The sequence below is a fragment of the Xenopus laevis genome, chromosome 6L, assembly GCF_017654675.1.
Source record: "Xenopus laevis strain J_2021 chromosome 6L, Xenopus_laevis_v10.1, whole genome shotgun sequence".
Taxonomy (NCBI): Eukaryota; Metazoa; Chordata; class Amphibia; order Anura; family Pipidae; genus Xenopus; species Xenopus laevis.
In genome coordinates, this window is record NC_054381.1 from 157,256,397 (window position 1) to 157,273,711 (window position 17,315).

The 17,315-nt window shown below is 38.9% G+C and overlaps 1 protein-coding gene across 1 annotated transcript in view; it reads right to left on the reverse strand.

The window, feature by feature from the left end:
* The window catches only part of LOC108719434 (collagen alpha-1(XXII) chain), a 165,231-nt gene that overhangs the window by 126,225 nt on the left and 21,691 nt on the right, over positions 1-17,315 (reverse strand). The window contains exons 2-3 of the mRNA XM_018268284.2: positions 14,426-14,571; positions 12,413-12,979 (exon numbers count right to left, since the gene is read on the reverse strand). Of these exons, the coding sequence (XP_018123773.1) occupies positions 12,413-12,979; positions 14,426-14,519 (661 nt within the window). The 5' untranslated portion in view covers positions 14,520-14,571. The remainder of the gene's footprint in view (positions 1-12,412; positions 12,980-14,425; positions 14,572-17,315) is intronic.

Genomic DNA, 17,315 nt, shown 5'->3' on the forward strand with positions numbered 1-17,315 from the left:
GATTTTCCTATAAAAATAACTGACATCTAAAATAGTTCTGTCTCCTGCTGAAACGAATCCCGGCCTTTCACATAAATATGTTCAGCATCTGAATGAAACGTGATAAGACTGGATCTCCCCATTAGTCTATACACAGACTGACTGTATGGAGCACACACACCCCTATACAAATATATATAGTGAATAAAGTACCCCCTCTTGTAAATTATAAGGATATTATAAATTCCCGAGGAGTTTCATGACCATATAAAAGTACGAGGCCGAAGGCCGAGTGTTTTTATACAGGTCATGGAACTCCGAGGTAACTTCTAATATCCTTATATTTTGTACTTTATTTATTATAATACACAAGTTTCACTGAGTCATGTGACAGAAATGACATCAGAACTCACCGTTTATAACTGATGACATCAGAACTCACCGTTTATAACTGATGACATCAGAACTCACCGTGTATAAGGATATAATTTACAAGATATTCATGGCTTTTGTGTATTATATGTATATTAATACACACGCCTGCACATTGACTGCTGTTATTTATACCTACAACTATTTCGGGACCTGCACCCCTGCTCACACATCCCATCCCTTGCTGAGGACTAGTGATGGGCGTATTTCTACCATTTCGCTACGCCGAAAACTTTGCGAATTTCCTGTGAGATTCGCAAAATTCGTGGAACGGTAAAAAATTCATGAAAAGATCGAGAAACGCGTGTCCGAAAAGTACGTTGCGTCAATTTTGACACTGGCGTTAAAGTCAATGGGCGTCCAAATAGTGTTGGCGCATGGTGATTTTGACGCAAGCAACTTTTCAGACGCGCATCCAAAATTTTTTGATGCCAGTGAAAATTTTCTCGGGTGTATTTTTGAAATTTGAAAATTTGGCGTGAATTCGCGCCAGACGGATTTATTCACCCATCACTACTGAGCACTTTCTATTTTCCTTGTGTACAGTCTTGTAGAATAGAATAGGAATCCTTAAAAGGTCGGTTCAACTTTAAGTTAACTTTTAGTATGTTATAGAATGTCTAATTCTAAGCAACTTTTCAATTGGTCTTCATTTTAATAATTACCTTCTTCTTCTGACTCTTTCCAGCTTTCAAATGGGGGTCACTGACCCCATCTAAAAAACAAATGCTCTGTAAGGCTACACATGTATTGTTATTGTTACTTTTTATTTCTCATCTTTCTATTCAGGCCTCTCCAATTCATATTCCAGTCTCTTATTCAAATCAATGCATGGTTGCTAGGGGAATTTGGACCCTAGCAACCAGACTGCTGAAATTGCAAACTGAAGAGCTGCTGAATAAAAAGCTAAATAAGTCAAAAACCATAAATAATTAAAAATAAAAACCAATTACAATTTGTCTCAGAATATCCCTTTCTACATCATACTAACAGTTAATTTAAAGCTGGATAATCCCTTTAGGTTAAAAGGTGCTGCCACAACCCTGTGTATGGGTAAATTAGCATAGAAGGGGCAAACAGCACCCATCGCAGTACCAGTAACTTCAAGAGACAATTGCACAGAAATAAAGTTATAGGTTAGAACTCAACTGGCTTCAGAATTCAAATCTAAAAGGAATCACGGCCATCACTAAACCAATCAAGAAGAAAATCAATGGCTTTTTTATGCCCAGATAATGGGAAATGTATAGAGAATAGAGTCGTCACATGACTTGCGGCCTGGATATAAGAAGCATTTCATTTGCACAGACTCCATAGTAAGTACCACCTGGATACTATAGGTCTGTAACTATTTATCTACCACTTTCCTCCTTGTTTATGGGTAAATAACACTGATTATAAAGAGGGTACAGCTGTCATTTCCCTTTAAATGACCCATAATTAAGGTGTAAGTAAAAAATATAGATATTTAATCTTGTATATAAATCTATACAAGACCCGACATGCTGAAAGTAATATTTTCTCTTTTCTATGGAAACGCACACACACAGGTTGTTTCAGGCCGCTCTCAGTATTTTGTCAGAACACGACTTTAAAACGATTAAAACATTAACAATATTAATATGTTTCCCAAATTTGTAGGCGTGGGTTTTATTGCCAGAGGCACCAACCACCCACTGCAGCCGCATTCCGCATGTGTTTATGCTCCTAGAAACCAGTTTGTCTCGTAAAATCATCATTCTGTTTTTCATGAGTTACAACCTCACGCGTGACGCCATCTTGGTATTTGTGTGTGTCACATGGTGGAACGGAATGCAAAGAATCGTTCTGTTATCTGGCCACTAGGGGAGCCGTTCCTTTGTGATTTTATGAGGCATCTGATGTCCCTGCATGAAGTTTTAGGGGGTTATTTATTAAAATCTGAATTTATCTCAGAAAAACTCGATAAAACTGAGCAAAAACCCAAATTTCTCAAATCTATCTGGCTTTTTCCCAAATTACTCAAATTCTTCTAGCTTTTTCCCAATTTACTCATCGCCACTGGCTTTTTCCCAAATTTCTCAAATTCTTCTGGCTTTTTCCCAAATTACTCAAATTCTTCTCGCTTGTTCCCAAATTTCTCAAATTCTTCTGGTTTTTTCTCAAATTACTCAAATTTTTCTGGCTTTTCTCTTGAATTTTTTGAGTTTTTGCCCGAAAACCTAGAAGAGGTCAAATTTTCGGGCTAAACCAGAGCAGACCACAAAAAACTTCAAATTGAGATACAGTGAAACCTCAATTTTACATCCCCTGATTTTAAGTTTTCCTTCATTTTGCATTGTTGTTAAGGTCCCACCTATATATTATACATAACACATTTCCCTGATTTTCCATTTTCCTGGATTTTACACGATTATATCTGGTCCCCTGAAAAACTTAAAATGGGGGTTCTACTGTAGGCGCCTCTCCCACTGATTTATATAGGACCTCGACAGGTCTGAGATTTGGATTAAGAATTTTGCAGCATCGGGTATAATAAATCTCAAAAAATTCAATTTTTTTTTCCTCTAGAAATTTGTGTTTTCTAGTGAAAAAAAAATAGAATTTTTTGAGATTGTAATATTCGGATTTTAAAAAATACTAAAACCTGATTGGCTCTTGTTTCTTTGTATCTGGAAGTTTATTGTGCGGAGAGAACAATGGATTCAGTGAAAGACAGAGTTATGCAGGGGACTCCCTCCCTTTTTTTGGCCGGTTACCAATGATTTATAATAAAAGTGCTCCTTCAATTACCCACGGCCCCTTCAAACACATCTGCACTGCTTGTAATTAGATAACAAGGGGGGAAGCTTAATTGGGTTTTTCCAATAAAGACCATACAGGATACAGTTCTTCCACCTACTGCATAATATTAAAGGACAACTAACCTTTTTTCTACGTCTCTTTGAATCTGTCTAGATGAAAAATGTAAGTGGTTGTTCCCCTTTAAATTAACTGTTAGAATGATGTAGAGAGTGATATCCTGAGACAATTAGTAATTGGTTGTCATTTTTTATTATTTGTGGTTTTTGAGTTATTTAGCTTTTTATTCAACAGCTCTCCAGTTTGCAGTTTCTGCAATCTGGTTGCTAAGGTCCAAATTCCCCTAGCAACCATGCATTGATTTAAATAAGAGACTGGAATATGAATTGGAGAGACCTAAATAGAAAGATGAGGAATAAAAATAGCAATAATTATAAATGTGTAGCCTTACAGAGCATTTGTTTGTTTTTTTTGGTGAGGGTCAGTGACCCCCATTTGAAAGTTAGAAAAAATCAGGAGAAGAAGGCAAATAATTAAAAAAAAAAAAACTATTGAAAAATAAATAAATAAAGATCAGCTGAAAAGTTGCTTAGAATTGGCCATTCTATAACATTTTAGGGTCAGGCCACACTGGGCGTTTTGGGGAGATTTGGTCGTCTGGTGACTAATCTCCTCGTTTTTGCGGCGACCAATCTCCCCAAATGCCTTCCCTCAATCTGCGCCCACTAAAATGAAAAAACGCTGGCACTAATCACACGCGGCAATTCGTTTTCCGAAGTTGCCTCATCACTGCGTGTGATTAGCGCCGGCGTTTTTTCATTTTAGCCAGCGCAGATTGAGGGAAGGAGTTTGGGGAGATTGGTCGCCGCAAATAATAACAAATGAAAATCAATTACAAATTGTCTCAGAATATCACTCTCTAGTCTACATCATACTAAGAGTTAATTTAAAGGGGAACAACCCTTTAAGGAGATGTAAGCAGAGGGAGAGGGGCCCAGTCTAGACTGTGAATAATAGATTATTGTACCTATTAGTTAATTAGTGATCCCTGTCTGTGAAGTGTGGCTAATATAATGGCAAGTGGACAGTTTCTTAGCGGGATCCCCTGGAAGGGAAGGGGATTATCAAGGGTTATAGTTTTCAGCACTTTCTTAGGAAATGCTAACGAGGAGGAACGTCGTTACTGTGTCCCAGCAAGGCTGACATTTCCCATTCAGTAGAAAAGTGACAGCCCTTTCCAGCCAACAATCCCTCAATGTCACCGGCTAAAGACTGAACATAATATCTGTTAGTTCTGCCTCTGCTTATCTACTAACTGGGGATATATTCTTAAAGTGATAGCGACACCGCCTGCTCCAATATCTGAGGGCTTATGTAATATAATATAAGACGCATACAGGGTTCTGTAATATAATATAAGACACATACAGGGTTATGTAATAAAATATAAGACACATACAGGGTTTTGTAATATAATATAAGACACATACAGGGTTCTGTAATATAATATAAGACACATACAGGGTTCTGTAATATAATATAAGACACATACAGGGTTCTGTAATATAATATAAGACACATACAGGGTTCTGTAATATAATATAAGACACATACAGGGTTATGTAATATAATATAAGACACATACAGGGTTATGTAATAAAATATAAGACACATACAGGGTTCTGTAATATAATATAAGACACATACAGGGTTTTGTAATATAATATAAGACACATACAGGGTTCTGTAATATAATATAAGACACATACAGGGTTCTGTAATATAATATAAGACACATACAGGGTTCTGTAATATAATATAAGACACATACAGGGTTATGTAATATAATATAATACACATACTGGGTTATGTAATAAAAGGCACTAAGTAGGAGCAGTAACCCATAGCAACCAATCAGATGGTAGCATTTACTGGTCACCTGTTTAAAAGCAAACATCCTATTGGTTGTTATGGGTTACTGCTCCTGGGCAAACTTAGTGCCTTTTATTACATAGGGAGTTAAGGCACCTACTTACTAACATTCGAAGTTCTATTTTTTCACAAATCAAATATCTTTCTATAAAAATTATTTCTAAAGTGTAAAAACCACGAAAAACTTAACAAAAAACATTGCCAAGTAAAAGCAGCAGTCGAGGTCCCATAGAAGTCAATGGGAACTGCGCTGATCCTATTAGACCCTTTTTTTAGCCATTCTGTAGTGATGGGCAAATAAAAAACAAATTTTGCCATCGTTGATTAAATTTGCGAAACTCCGGCGAAAATTCACCGGCATCGAAAAATTGACTTTAGCGGCAGCGTCAAAATTGATGCGGGTATCAATTTTCGAGTTTCCTCAATTTTTCGATGTTTCGCAAATTTCGCGGGAAATTCACAGATTCTTTGGCGAAACGTGAGCAATTCGTCCATCACTACCATTCAGACTTTTTTTCAGGTTTTTTTTTACTCTAGTAATTTATAAAGGTTTTCATATCTTTATTCGGATAGTTCAGTTTCTTTTTTACGGATCTTTAAATAAATGACATGGCATTCGTGGTTTTAGGGTAAAATTCGTTTAAAGGGGTGGTTCACCTTTAAATTAGTATGATGTAGAGAGGGATATTCTGAGACAATCTGCAATTGGTTTTCATTTTTTATTATTTTTGGTTTTTGAGTTATTTAGCTTTTTTTTCAGTGGCTCTCCAGTTTGTAGTTTTAGCAATCTGGTTGCTAGGGTCCAAATTATCCTAGAAACCGTTCATTGGTTTGGAATATGAATATTAGAGGCCTGAATAGAAAGTGGAGAAAAGCTGGAACGAGTCAGAAGAAAAAGGCAAATAATCTAAAAACTATAAAAAAAATAAATAATGAAGACCAATTGAAAAGTTGCCTAGAACTAGACATTCTACTACATAGTAAAGTTAACTTCAAGGTGAACCACATCTTTAATCACGATTTCAAAAAAAACTTAAAACCACTAAAATAAGAATGTAGATAAATCGGCCCAGGAGCGGCAACCCATAGCAACCAATCAGCAGGAAGGATTTACTGGTCACCTGTTTAAAAGCAAACATCTTATTGGTTGCTGTGGGTTTACTGCTCCTGGGCTAACGTAGACCCTTTTATTACATATTGGGGTAAAAGTTTAATGACATAAACACGGCAGCCCCACCTATAAAAAATATAAAACAATATGGCGTTTGGAAACCTCACGTTTAGCTGCGGCCCCGACACTTTATTATTATTGGAACATCAAAAAAAGAAAAAAAAACCAAGCTCCGGGGTTCAGTTTCCAGTTCGGTATTTCGCTTTCTATTAATACAAATTGATTGGTTGCTATGCAGCGGCCAATCAGGATACGAGCGGTAACCTCAGATGCAAATGGGTATTTTTAGCTGATGCATTTCCTGAATAAATAGACTCTCAGATTAAAATGATTCTCATTCCGGAGTCAGTTATGTTGCCTTTAGTCCTTTTATTCCCCTTTCTGACGCTATAAAGGGGCCCGGGCAGATCATGTGCATTGGCCAAGCTGTAACCTTATAAATACACATGCCTGGACTCAATGGAGCCTTCCCAAATAGATGGACAACTATCTCTGGCTATTTCAGTCCAGTGAGAGCTGGAAAATTCTTTCAGTCCTACAGAGAGATCAGACTGACAGCAGGGCTGGGGCTGGGGGGCTAAATAGGGTTTGCCGGACCCCCCATTGCATTATCTAACCTTCATACGATTCTGCCCCGGTAGTTTTCCTACAGCTCCAAACCAGAAAGTACAAGTATGGGACCTGTTCTCTGGAATACTCAGTTTTCCAGATAACGGGTCTTCCATAATTTGGATCTCCATCAGTGATGGGCGAATTTCTCCTGTTTTGCTTCGCCGACAAATTCGTGAATTTCCCGCAAAATTTTCGAAATTCGCGAAACAGTGGAAAATTCACGTAAAAAGCGGGAAATGTGAAATATCACAAAAAACTTGTGAAATTCTGACATTTTCACGTAAAAATCTTGAAATTCTGACATTTTATGAAAAAAATTTAGAAAATCAGACATTTTCATGAAAAATCGTGACAATCCCACGTCCAAGCAGCTGACGTTGACGCCAATTGTGAAGCGAGCGACTTTTCAGACCTGCGTCCAAAAAATGTTAACGCCGGCGAATTTTAGCCGGAGATTCACAAATTTATTCGCCAGTGGCGAAATGCGGAATGCCAGGCAAATTTATTCACCCAACACTAATCTCCATACTTTAAGAGGGTTATTTATCAAAGGTCGAATTTTACAGCAACGTGAGCTTTTTAAAACCTCGAACGGTCTCCAATTTAAGGACAAACTCGAATAGAACCGGGAAACTCAAATGAAGTGAGTTTTCAGCGAAAAATAATCTCGAATGGCTCTAATTGATAGAACTCGAACATCGCGAAGCCTACAAACATCTTCAAATGGGTCAAGGGACTTCTGCCATTGACTCCTACATGATCTCGGCAGGTTTTAGACGGGGTATTTTCAGGTTCAAGCTATTTCGTGGGTCAGGGTATAACAAATCCCTAAAAAAAAATACTTTTTGACCAAAAAAAATGAATCTTGAAAACTCGAATTTCGTTGGAAAAAACAACTCGATCCTTAATAAATGAGCCCCAAAGTCTACTAAAAATCATTTAAACATTACACACAATAGGATTGTTTTGCCTTCGAAAAAGATTTTTATTATAAGTATGACTATAATTATATTAGTCTGTTGGAGAAGACCTTTCTAGATAATGGGTTTCCGGATGACAGATCTTATACCTGTAAATCAACAACCTTCTGACTTTTCATAGTAAGTGAGGTTGAAAAAAGACACACGTCCATCAAGTTCAAACTGAAGTCTATATATAACCTGACTAACTGCCAGTTGATCCAGAGGAAGGCAAAAAACTAGGGATGCTTTTGTGGATTCGGCCGAATCCCCGAATCCTTCGTGAAAGATTCGGCCGAATACCGAACCGAATCCGAACCCTAATTTGCATATGCAAATTAGGGGCGGGAAGGGGGAAACATTTTTTACTTCCTTGTTCTCTGACAAAAAGTCACACAATTTCCCTCCCAGCTCCTAATTTGCATATGCAAATTAGGATTCGGTTCGGCCGGGTAGAAGGATTCGGTCGAATCCGAATCCTGCTGAAAAAGGCCAAATCCCGAACCGAATCCTGGATTCGGTGCATCCCTACAAAAAACCCCATCTGAAGCCTCTCCAATTTGTCTCAGAGGTGGAAAAATTCCTTCCTGACTCCAAAATAGGACCAGTCCCTGGATCAACTTGTACTTTTTTTTCGCTATCTTATCTTATCAATTTGTCACTTTCTTCCCCTACTACCATCTGTCTCCATGTTGTATTTCCGTTATCCCCGAAAATTTCACGAAACTAGAATGTTGACGCCTGTGTCAATTCGCATTAATTTTGATGCCTGAGTTAAAGTCAATGGGCGTCCGAATGGTGTTGACGTGCAATGGTTTCCATGCAAGCGACTTTCCAAATTTTTTTGACGCCGGAGAATTTTCGCTGCAGAATTTTAGTGGGAGTTTCACAAATGTATTTGCCGGTGACGAAATGTGGAAATTCCCCGCAAATTTGCCTGACAAATTTATTCATCCATCCATCAATTATAACAACACATTTGTAGCCTTACAGAGCAATTGTTTTTAGATGGGGTCAGTGACCCCCCTCCCTTTTGAAAGCTGGAAAGAGTCAGAAGAAGAAGGTAAATAATTAAAAAAAAACTATAAAAAATATAATGAAGACCAATTGATAAGTTGCTTAGATCTAGAACATACTAAAATTGAACTTAAAGGTGAACCACCCCTTTTTAGTCCAGTTGTCTAAAACTATCACCCTCTATATTATACTAAAAGTTCATTTAAATGTGAACAAACCCCTTTAAAGGCAGCTCTGAGTCACAGAACTAGTGATGGGCGAATAAATTTGCCAGGTGTGAATTCGCGTTGAATTCCTGAGTAACTAGTGTGAAAATTCGCAAAAAAAGTTTTGGACGTACATCGGAAAAGTCGTTCACGTCAAAACCGTCACGCGTCAACATTATTTGGACGGCCGTTGACTTTGGAGGCTGTTTCGTGAATTTCACAGGAAATTCCCCAGGTGATTTCTGGAGCTCACTCCTGTACAAGCAGCTGCCTGAGTCACAAAGTGCAGTACAGAGGGCAAGGTGTTCCGAAAAGGTTACTGTAATATTGTAAATCTGCACAAACTGCCAAGTTTCATTGATAAACATGAGCCACAGCTGTCATATTCTTAGCAGAGATCATACACTTCTATAAAATTCCTGTACAGGTATAGCATCTGTTATCCAGAAACCCATTATCAAGAAAGCTCCGGTTTACAAGAAGGCCGTCTCCCATAGACTCCACTTTAATCAAATAATTCCGATGATTAAAACTGAATTTCTTTTTCTGTGTAATAATAAAACAGTAGCTTGTACTTGATCCCAACTAAGATATAATTAATCCTTATTGGAGGCAAAACCAGCCTATTGGGTTTATTTAATGTTTAAATGAATTTTAAATATATGGAGATCCAAATTACAGAAAGATCCCTTATCCAGAAAACCCCCCGGGCATTCAAAATACAAGTTCCTATACCTGTACTGTCTAAGGGAAACAATATGGCAGTTCTCCATCTAATCAGTGGGGATCTTTTATAAAGTTCACGCATCGCCTATTTATTCGCAAATGATTGTATTGCTCATGCTTTTTCCTTAACTCTAATAACTTGTACTGCTCTGCCCGTTTTTCTGTGTTTTTTCAAATTTGCATTGTAAATAAATTTTCGCAAATGACACGGGAGTTTGCGCGAGTGTGCCACTGTGCGAGGTTTGTTGTGCGCCAAAATAGCGTTGACAGTAACGTAAATGCATAATTTGCAAAACTGTTTTGCAAATATTTTCTCCGCCACCAAAGTTGTGACGTGTGCACATAAATTTTGCGATTTTTGACATATTTAAAGATGCTCATTCGCATAGTGAGAAAAAATTCGCAATTCTGTTTGCACACTCTTATTCAGCTTTATAAATATGACCATGCGCAGGACAAATATATTCACTGTGTGAACCAATCTGCCCTGCACAAAGTTTATAAATGAGCCCCTGTATATATATATATATATATATATATATATATATATATATATATATATATATATATATATATATATATATATATATATATATAAACATATATATATATATACATACACACACACACACACACAGTTATGGGATACAGAAACCCATTATCCACAAATCACCGAATTATGGAATAGCAGTCTTCCATAGGCTCTATTTTATCCAAATAATCCAAATTTTTAAATGATTTCCTTTTTTTGTGTAATAATAAAACAGTAGCTTGTACTTGATCCCAACTAAGATATAATTAAAGGGGTTGTTCACCTGTCAAACACTTTTTTCAGTTCAGTTGCTTTCAGATTGTTCCCCAAAAATAAAGACTTACTTTCCATTATTTATTTTTTTACTGTTTTTGCAAAATCGAAGTTTAGGGCAGGGGCACACGGGCAGATTCGGGGAGATTTAGTTGCCTGGCTACTAATCACCTCTTCTTCAGGGCGACAATCTTCTGCCTTCTAAAATGAAAAATCGCCTGCGGTAATGCACTTGCGGCGATTCGATTTCCGAAGTCGCCCGAAGTTTCCTCGTGAGGCAACTTCGGAAATTGAAGCTCCGTGAGTGCCACTGCGCTGGCGTTTTCTCGTTATAACAGGCGAAAGGCAGGGGGGTGGCAGTTCAGGGAGATTGTCGCCTTGATGAAGAGGCGATTAGTCGCCAGGCGACTAAATCTCCCGCGGTAGGGGGCAGAAGAAGGGGTGCTTAGGTGCCACCCCACTAACCCCACATGCCAAATGCAGGCAGCACTGTATTCATTGGTGGCAACTCAGTCATCTATTTTGGGAGGCTGGATGTAAAGTGCCTGGCAGGTATAAATGACAACATGCGCCCTACTGCGCAATGCATTCTACTTCAAAAATATTGAAAACCCAGTATATTTGGCCAATGGAAACCTCATGGCTTTGCAGATTTTTTGGGACATGTCTGAATAATGAAAAAATGAATGAAAGTTGCTGTTGTATCCGTATGAATATGAGTCAATCTCTCCAATTTTGTATTGTTATATAGACTATTATATATTGTTTTAGCAAATCTATTAAGTCCAATATAAAGATCATCCAAACATGGGGGGGGAAAGATCAGAATGCAGAATTAATAACACAAAGATATGTAAATAAACTTCATATAGCTTGGCAAATGCAGGCAACTAATTCTCACTTGATGGAACCACTCAGCTTCCATGTGGTAATCGGGGTGAGAGCATCACTCATATTAGTTGATGTGAAAGGGTCTCAGATGACAACAGACATTAGGAGATAAATATAAGAGAAGGTTAAGTAAGGAGAGAAGTAGGGAAGGATAGTGGAGCTTGAAAAAAAGCTTTACACTTCTGGTGCCATTCTGTTGTGTCCACAAGAAACACGTGTCCTCCAGACCAGCCAACCTCAAACTTCTGAGATGTCCAAGCATTCCAACATGATGATCTATGTACTTTTAAGATAACCTGGTAATTGCAGCAGATTTGCCTGTTCCTTATATTTGGAAAGTCAAGAACTTTATTAATGAGAGTGCAAATAGGGGCAACAGACCTGGGCATCACAAATGGTGGAGCATTACCAAGGAGCAGTTATTGGAAGCATTGGAGGTTGGGAAAATGTCATACTGCTCTACTTTACTGTCCCCACATTGCCCAGTTGATATTATTTTGTATTATTATAGAAAATTATCTTCAACATTTCCAGCTGCTTCTCTGTGGTGTCCCACAATATGTGATGGCCAGGACTGTTGCCCCTATTTGTACCCCAATAATAAAGTCCTGTAATAAGCCAATATAAGGAACAGGTAAATCTGATGGAGTTTAGGTTACCTAGTGTACTCAGATAGTGGTGTTGAGCTGTTGTAGTCTTCAGAGTATGAGGTTGACCACTTTTTGACGGAGAACATCTGTTTCTTATGGATACAAAAGAATAACAACAGAAGTAAATATGAATAGCAATAGTTAAAGAGATACAACTAAAAAAAGAGGGTGAATCCAAATATTTGGCCTACTGAGTCTTTGAAAGCCCGAGATTATGCAGGAAAGAAATTACAAGAACATGATGAACTTACTTTCACAGAGCCTTCTTCTCAAAATTCCTCTGATCTTATCAATAGCGTTGTAGTCTGACACGTGGAAGACGTGAGCTGATTTGGGATCGGAGGCAATCTCATCCAGTTCTTCTTTCAGAGCTTCTCCAACTCCTACGGCAAATATCCTGATTCCTGCTTTATGAGCAGCGGTGGCTGGTTCCAGCACCAGATCTTGGCTCCGTCCATCTGTCAAGAGTATGGCTACTTTTTTAATTGCCCTGTCCCTAGGCCTCCCACCGGCCTCTTCAGAGAAACTGTACGTTGTTATATATTGAAGTGCGTCCCCAGTGTTGGTGTTTCCTCCATAATATTTTATATTTCGTGCAGCTTCTTTCACATCCTCCAGAGTCTGGTATCTTCCCAGATCAAACTCAGTGTAAGGTTTCCCACTGTACCGCACAACTCCCACGCGGGTCTTATCTGGTTCAATTTCAAAGGTATCCACTAAATTTGCTACCCACTGCCGAACCTTTTCAAAGTCTTCTTTGCCTACACTTGAAGAGGTGTCCAAGATGAAGACCAAGTCATAGTGAACATTCTTACAGCCTAAAGATTCAAAACAATGGAACTGAGCAAGTCAGGAAAATAACAACACTAAGCATGTCTCTTGCAGACTATATTAATGCACTTTTATGAGCAATGGGCAATGCAAAGAACATTTATTTTCTGAAGAACATGTTTGACTAAGCAACAGTAGGGCTCAAGCTCATAGGGCTGATCTCTCTTTTCACTCCTAAATAACACACAAACCACTGCCACATTATAAAGTAGAATTCTCAAAGTCCTATCTCTCCCTATATTGACATTTTCTTTCTTGTACCCTGCCCTATAGAGGTAATTGTCAATATACAAATATCAAGTATAGCAACTAAAAGAGCCAAGGTTAAACTGGATGTTATGATGGTTCTCCAAGATGTACAGTAGGACCTGAGATTAACTGTGAGTTGAATTAGAATCCCAGAGATCAGCAGAAGCAAGAGAAATTAAAATCAAGCAGAAGCCAGTGGATAAGCCTCGTGGAAAGCAGGTGCCTCAGCCAGGAATAGGTGGTGTGCCAGAAAGTTACAAATAGCAATACTGCAAATTATTCGTTGCTTGATGTGAAGCAGTGAAGTATTTATGTTTAGTGGAGCAGCAGGTCCTCCTTTTGGAAAACCCAAAAGTATCTCAGCAGTAGCATTTTAATTTATTCAAGAGGACAAAAACAGAAGTTAGGATTAACCATTAGTAGAAAGCTGAAGCAGACTAAATGGGGTTGGATGAGGACAGGCGCAGGCAGTTTAGTAGCATACAAGTTTCAGATTCTTGGGAGAGAGATTGTAGGGGTGTAAATAAGGGTGGACCTACTAGGGTTGGGTCCGTAGCACACATTTTCATAAATGTTCTCTTTATTCCTTCCTATAGCATTTTTTTGAACCTTAATGATATATTTTATAAGGTGTATACCGATTATATGACCAAAAATATGTGGACATCCATTCTAACAATTGGAACACCCATCGTTGCTGATACAGGTGTCACTGCATCGCGACTACTTTGTGGCAAAAGTTTGAGAAGGCACTTTCCTGACTCACCAGGGTAAAGAACATGACTGGCCTGCACTGAGCCATGGCCTCAAGTCTACGGAATGCCTGTAGCCTGTAGTAAAGAGCTTCATATTAATCTATATTAATCTATTTGGTTGGGAATTAGAAAGGTGTCCACAGAGTTTAGGCCATGTAGAGTATACTATAGCAATCTGAACACCATGGACTCAGGTGAGAGCAATGTATTCACCAATGCTCAGGTAGACAGGCATCCAGAACAAATGCCAAGTTCTCCCATGGCCCATAGGATCCAATCTGCAGCTTGAATTTGCTTTGCTCTTTGATTAGGTTACTACACCTACAGTATGTGAATGGTTCTTAGAGTTGGGTCAAACTTTGAGCCTATTATGATGGAAGTGTAGGAGAAGATGATACAACACTGAAATAGCAACATGAAATGACTTACCTGCCCTTTGCACTTGGGCGTTGCCTCCACTGCACGCTAAAAGGAAAAGTAGAAGCGCTAACGGAGATATCTGATAAACTTTTGTACGTGGCATTTCTCTGGCCGCACTCTTCTTTGAAATGCATACAGATTATCCAAAGAGTTACCTGCAAGAAATGATATATAACTTATCATAGTATATGATATATATATATATATATATATATATATATATATATATATATACTAGTAATATTGTTTATTGGGGGGATTACATTTTATTTGCTAAATAATTCTCCATCTTGCCCTACTGCCATTTCTTACTGTCACCATCTTGCCCTACTGTCTCCATCTTGTCCTACTGTCTCCACCTTGTCCTACTGTCTCCATCTTGTCCTACTGTCACCATCTTGCCCTACTGTCTCCATCTTGTCCTACTGTCTCCATCTTGTCCTACTGTCTCCATCTTGTCCTACTGTCTCCATCTTGCCCTACTGTCTCCATCTTGGCCTACTGTTTCCATGCTGTCCTACTGTCAACATCTTGCCCTTCTGTCACCATCTTGCCCTACTGTTTACATCTTGTCCTACTGTCTCCATCTTGACCTACTTTCTCCATCTTGCTCTACAGCCACCATTATTCCCTACTGTCTCTATCGTGTCCTACTGTCTCCATCTTGCTCTACTGCCACCATCATTCCCTACTGTCCCCATCTTGTCCTACTGTCTCCATCTTGCTCATCTGCTACCATCATTCCCTATTGTCACTTTCTTGGCCTACTGTCATTATCATTCCCAAGTGTCTCCATCTTGCCCTACTGTCTCTATCTTGTTCTACTGTCTCAATCTTGATCTACTGCCACCATCATTCCCTACTGTCACCTTTTTGCCCTACTGTCACCATCATTCCCTACTGTCTCCATCTTGCCCTACTGTTTCCATCTTGCCCTACTTTCTCCATCTTGTCCTACTGTCTCCATCTTGTCCTATTGTCTCCATCTTGCCCTACTCTCACCATCATTCCATATTGTCACCTTCTTGCCCTTCTATGAAATGATATATAACTTATCATAGTATATGATATATATATATATATATATATATATATATATATATATATATATATATATATATATATATATATATATATACTAGTAATATTGTTTATTGGGGGGATTACATTTTATTTGCTAAATAATTCTCCATCTTGCCCTACTGCCATTTCTTACTGTCACCACCTTGTCCTACTGTCTCCATCTTGTCCTACTGTCACCATCTTGCCCTACTGTCTCCATCTTGTCCTACTGTCTCCATCTTGTCCTACTGTCTCCATCTTGTCCTACTGTCTCCATCTTGCCCTACTGTCTCCATCTTGGCCTACTGTTTCCATGCTGTCCTACTGTCAACATCTTGCCCTTCTGTCACCATCTTGCCCTACTGTTTACATCTTGTCCTACTGTCTCCATCTTGACCTACTTTCTCCATCTTGCTCTACAGCCACCATTATTCCCTACTGTCTCTATCGTGTCCTACTGTCTCCATCTTGCTCTACTGCCACCATCATTCCCTACTGTCCCCATCTTGTCCTACTGTCTCCATCTTGCTCATCTGCTACCATCATTCCCTATTGTCACTTTCTTGGCCTACTGTCATTATCATTCCCAAGTGTCTCCATCTTGCCCTACTGTCTCTATCTTGTTCTACTGTCTCAATCTTGATCTACTGCCACCATCATTCCCTACTGTCACCTTTTTGCCCTACTGTCACCATCATTCCCTACTGTCTCCATCTTGCCCTACTGTTTCCATCTTGCCCTACTTTCTCCATCTTGTCCTACTGTCTCCATCTTGTCCTATTGTCTCCATCTTGCCCTACTCTCACCATCATTCCATATTGTCACCTTCTTGCCCTTCTATAACCAACATTCCCTACTGTCTCCATCTTGCCCGACTGTCCCATAGACACCATTGCTTCCTTGATGAGCTAAGTACCTAGGTTTGACCCCAGCCAGGGCCCTATCTGCACAAAGTGGGTATGTTCTCCCTGTGTCTGCTTGGTACTTTGGGTACTATGCTTTCCTCAAAAACACTCCAAACCCATACGCCAGCTTTATTAGCCCCTTGTAAAATTACCCATAATGTGCGCAAATGTGATAGGGACCTTAGATTGTAAGCTCCAAGGGGCAAAAAATTATGTATTGTCTCTTCTGCAGAAATTGTTGGTAATATACAACAAAAAGATAACAATAAAAAGACAAAAACATTTTTCCGTCAAACTATATTTTACATTGTTTTCTGATACAAGATAATACTTTGCCTTTGACAACCCATTAGCTTTGGAGCCAACTCCTCATCCTATTACACAACATGGTTCCCCTGTATTAATAGCGGCACTTTAGTCTCCAATACAGGCAAATTCACAAGATAAGCATATCATTGAGTGAGTCAAGTGACCCCAGGACACCCTGGTGCTAATTTAATTTGAGAACTTGATATGCCAAAAGTAATATGAGTAAGGCAAGTGCCGACATCAGTCAGACATTCTATCCATGTTCTAATCTGCCCACAGACAATCATATCTAATTTGGCCCTGACTTTGTGTATCTGCAGGTTGTTCTGAGCGCCTACCCAAATGAAGCATCCACCCTAATTCAATAAATATTTACTCATGATGAACGGTTGAGATTTTGGTCTTTTTAGTCGCTCAGTGCTCCCCTAGATTGTGTCTCAGGGTAGGGAGAGGGAATTTGCCCTGAGTTCCAAGTGTCAAATTGGCCCCTAATGGGAGAAAGGAGTATATTTCTGTATGTACTGTACATCGGAATTCCAATATGCAACCCACTAGCTATGCATCCCATCTAAACCAAAGGTTGTTGGTGCAATGCATGGAATGGGCTGGATGGCAGGACATTG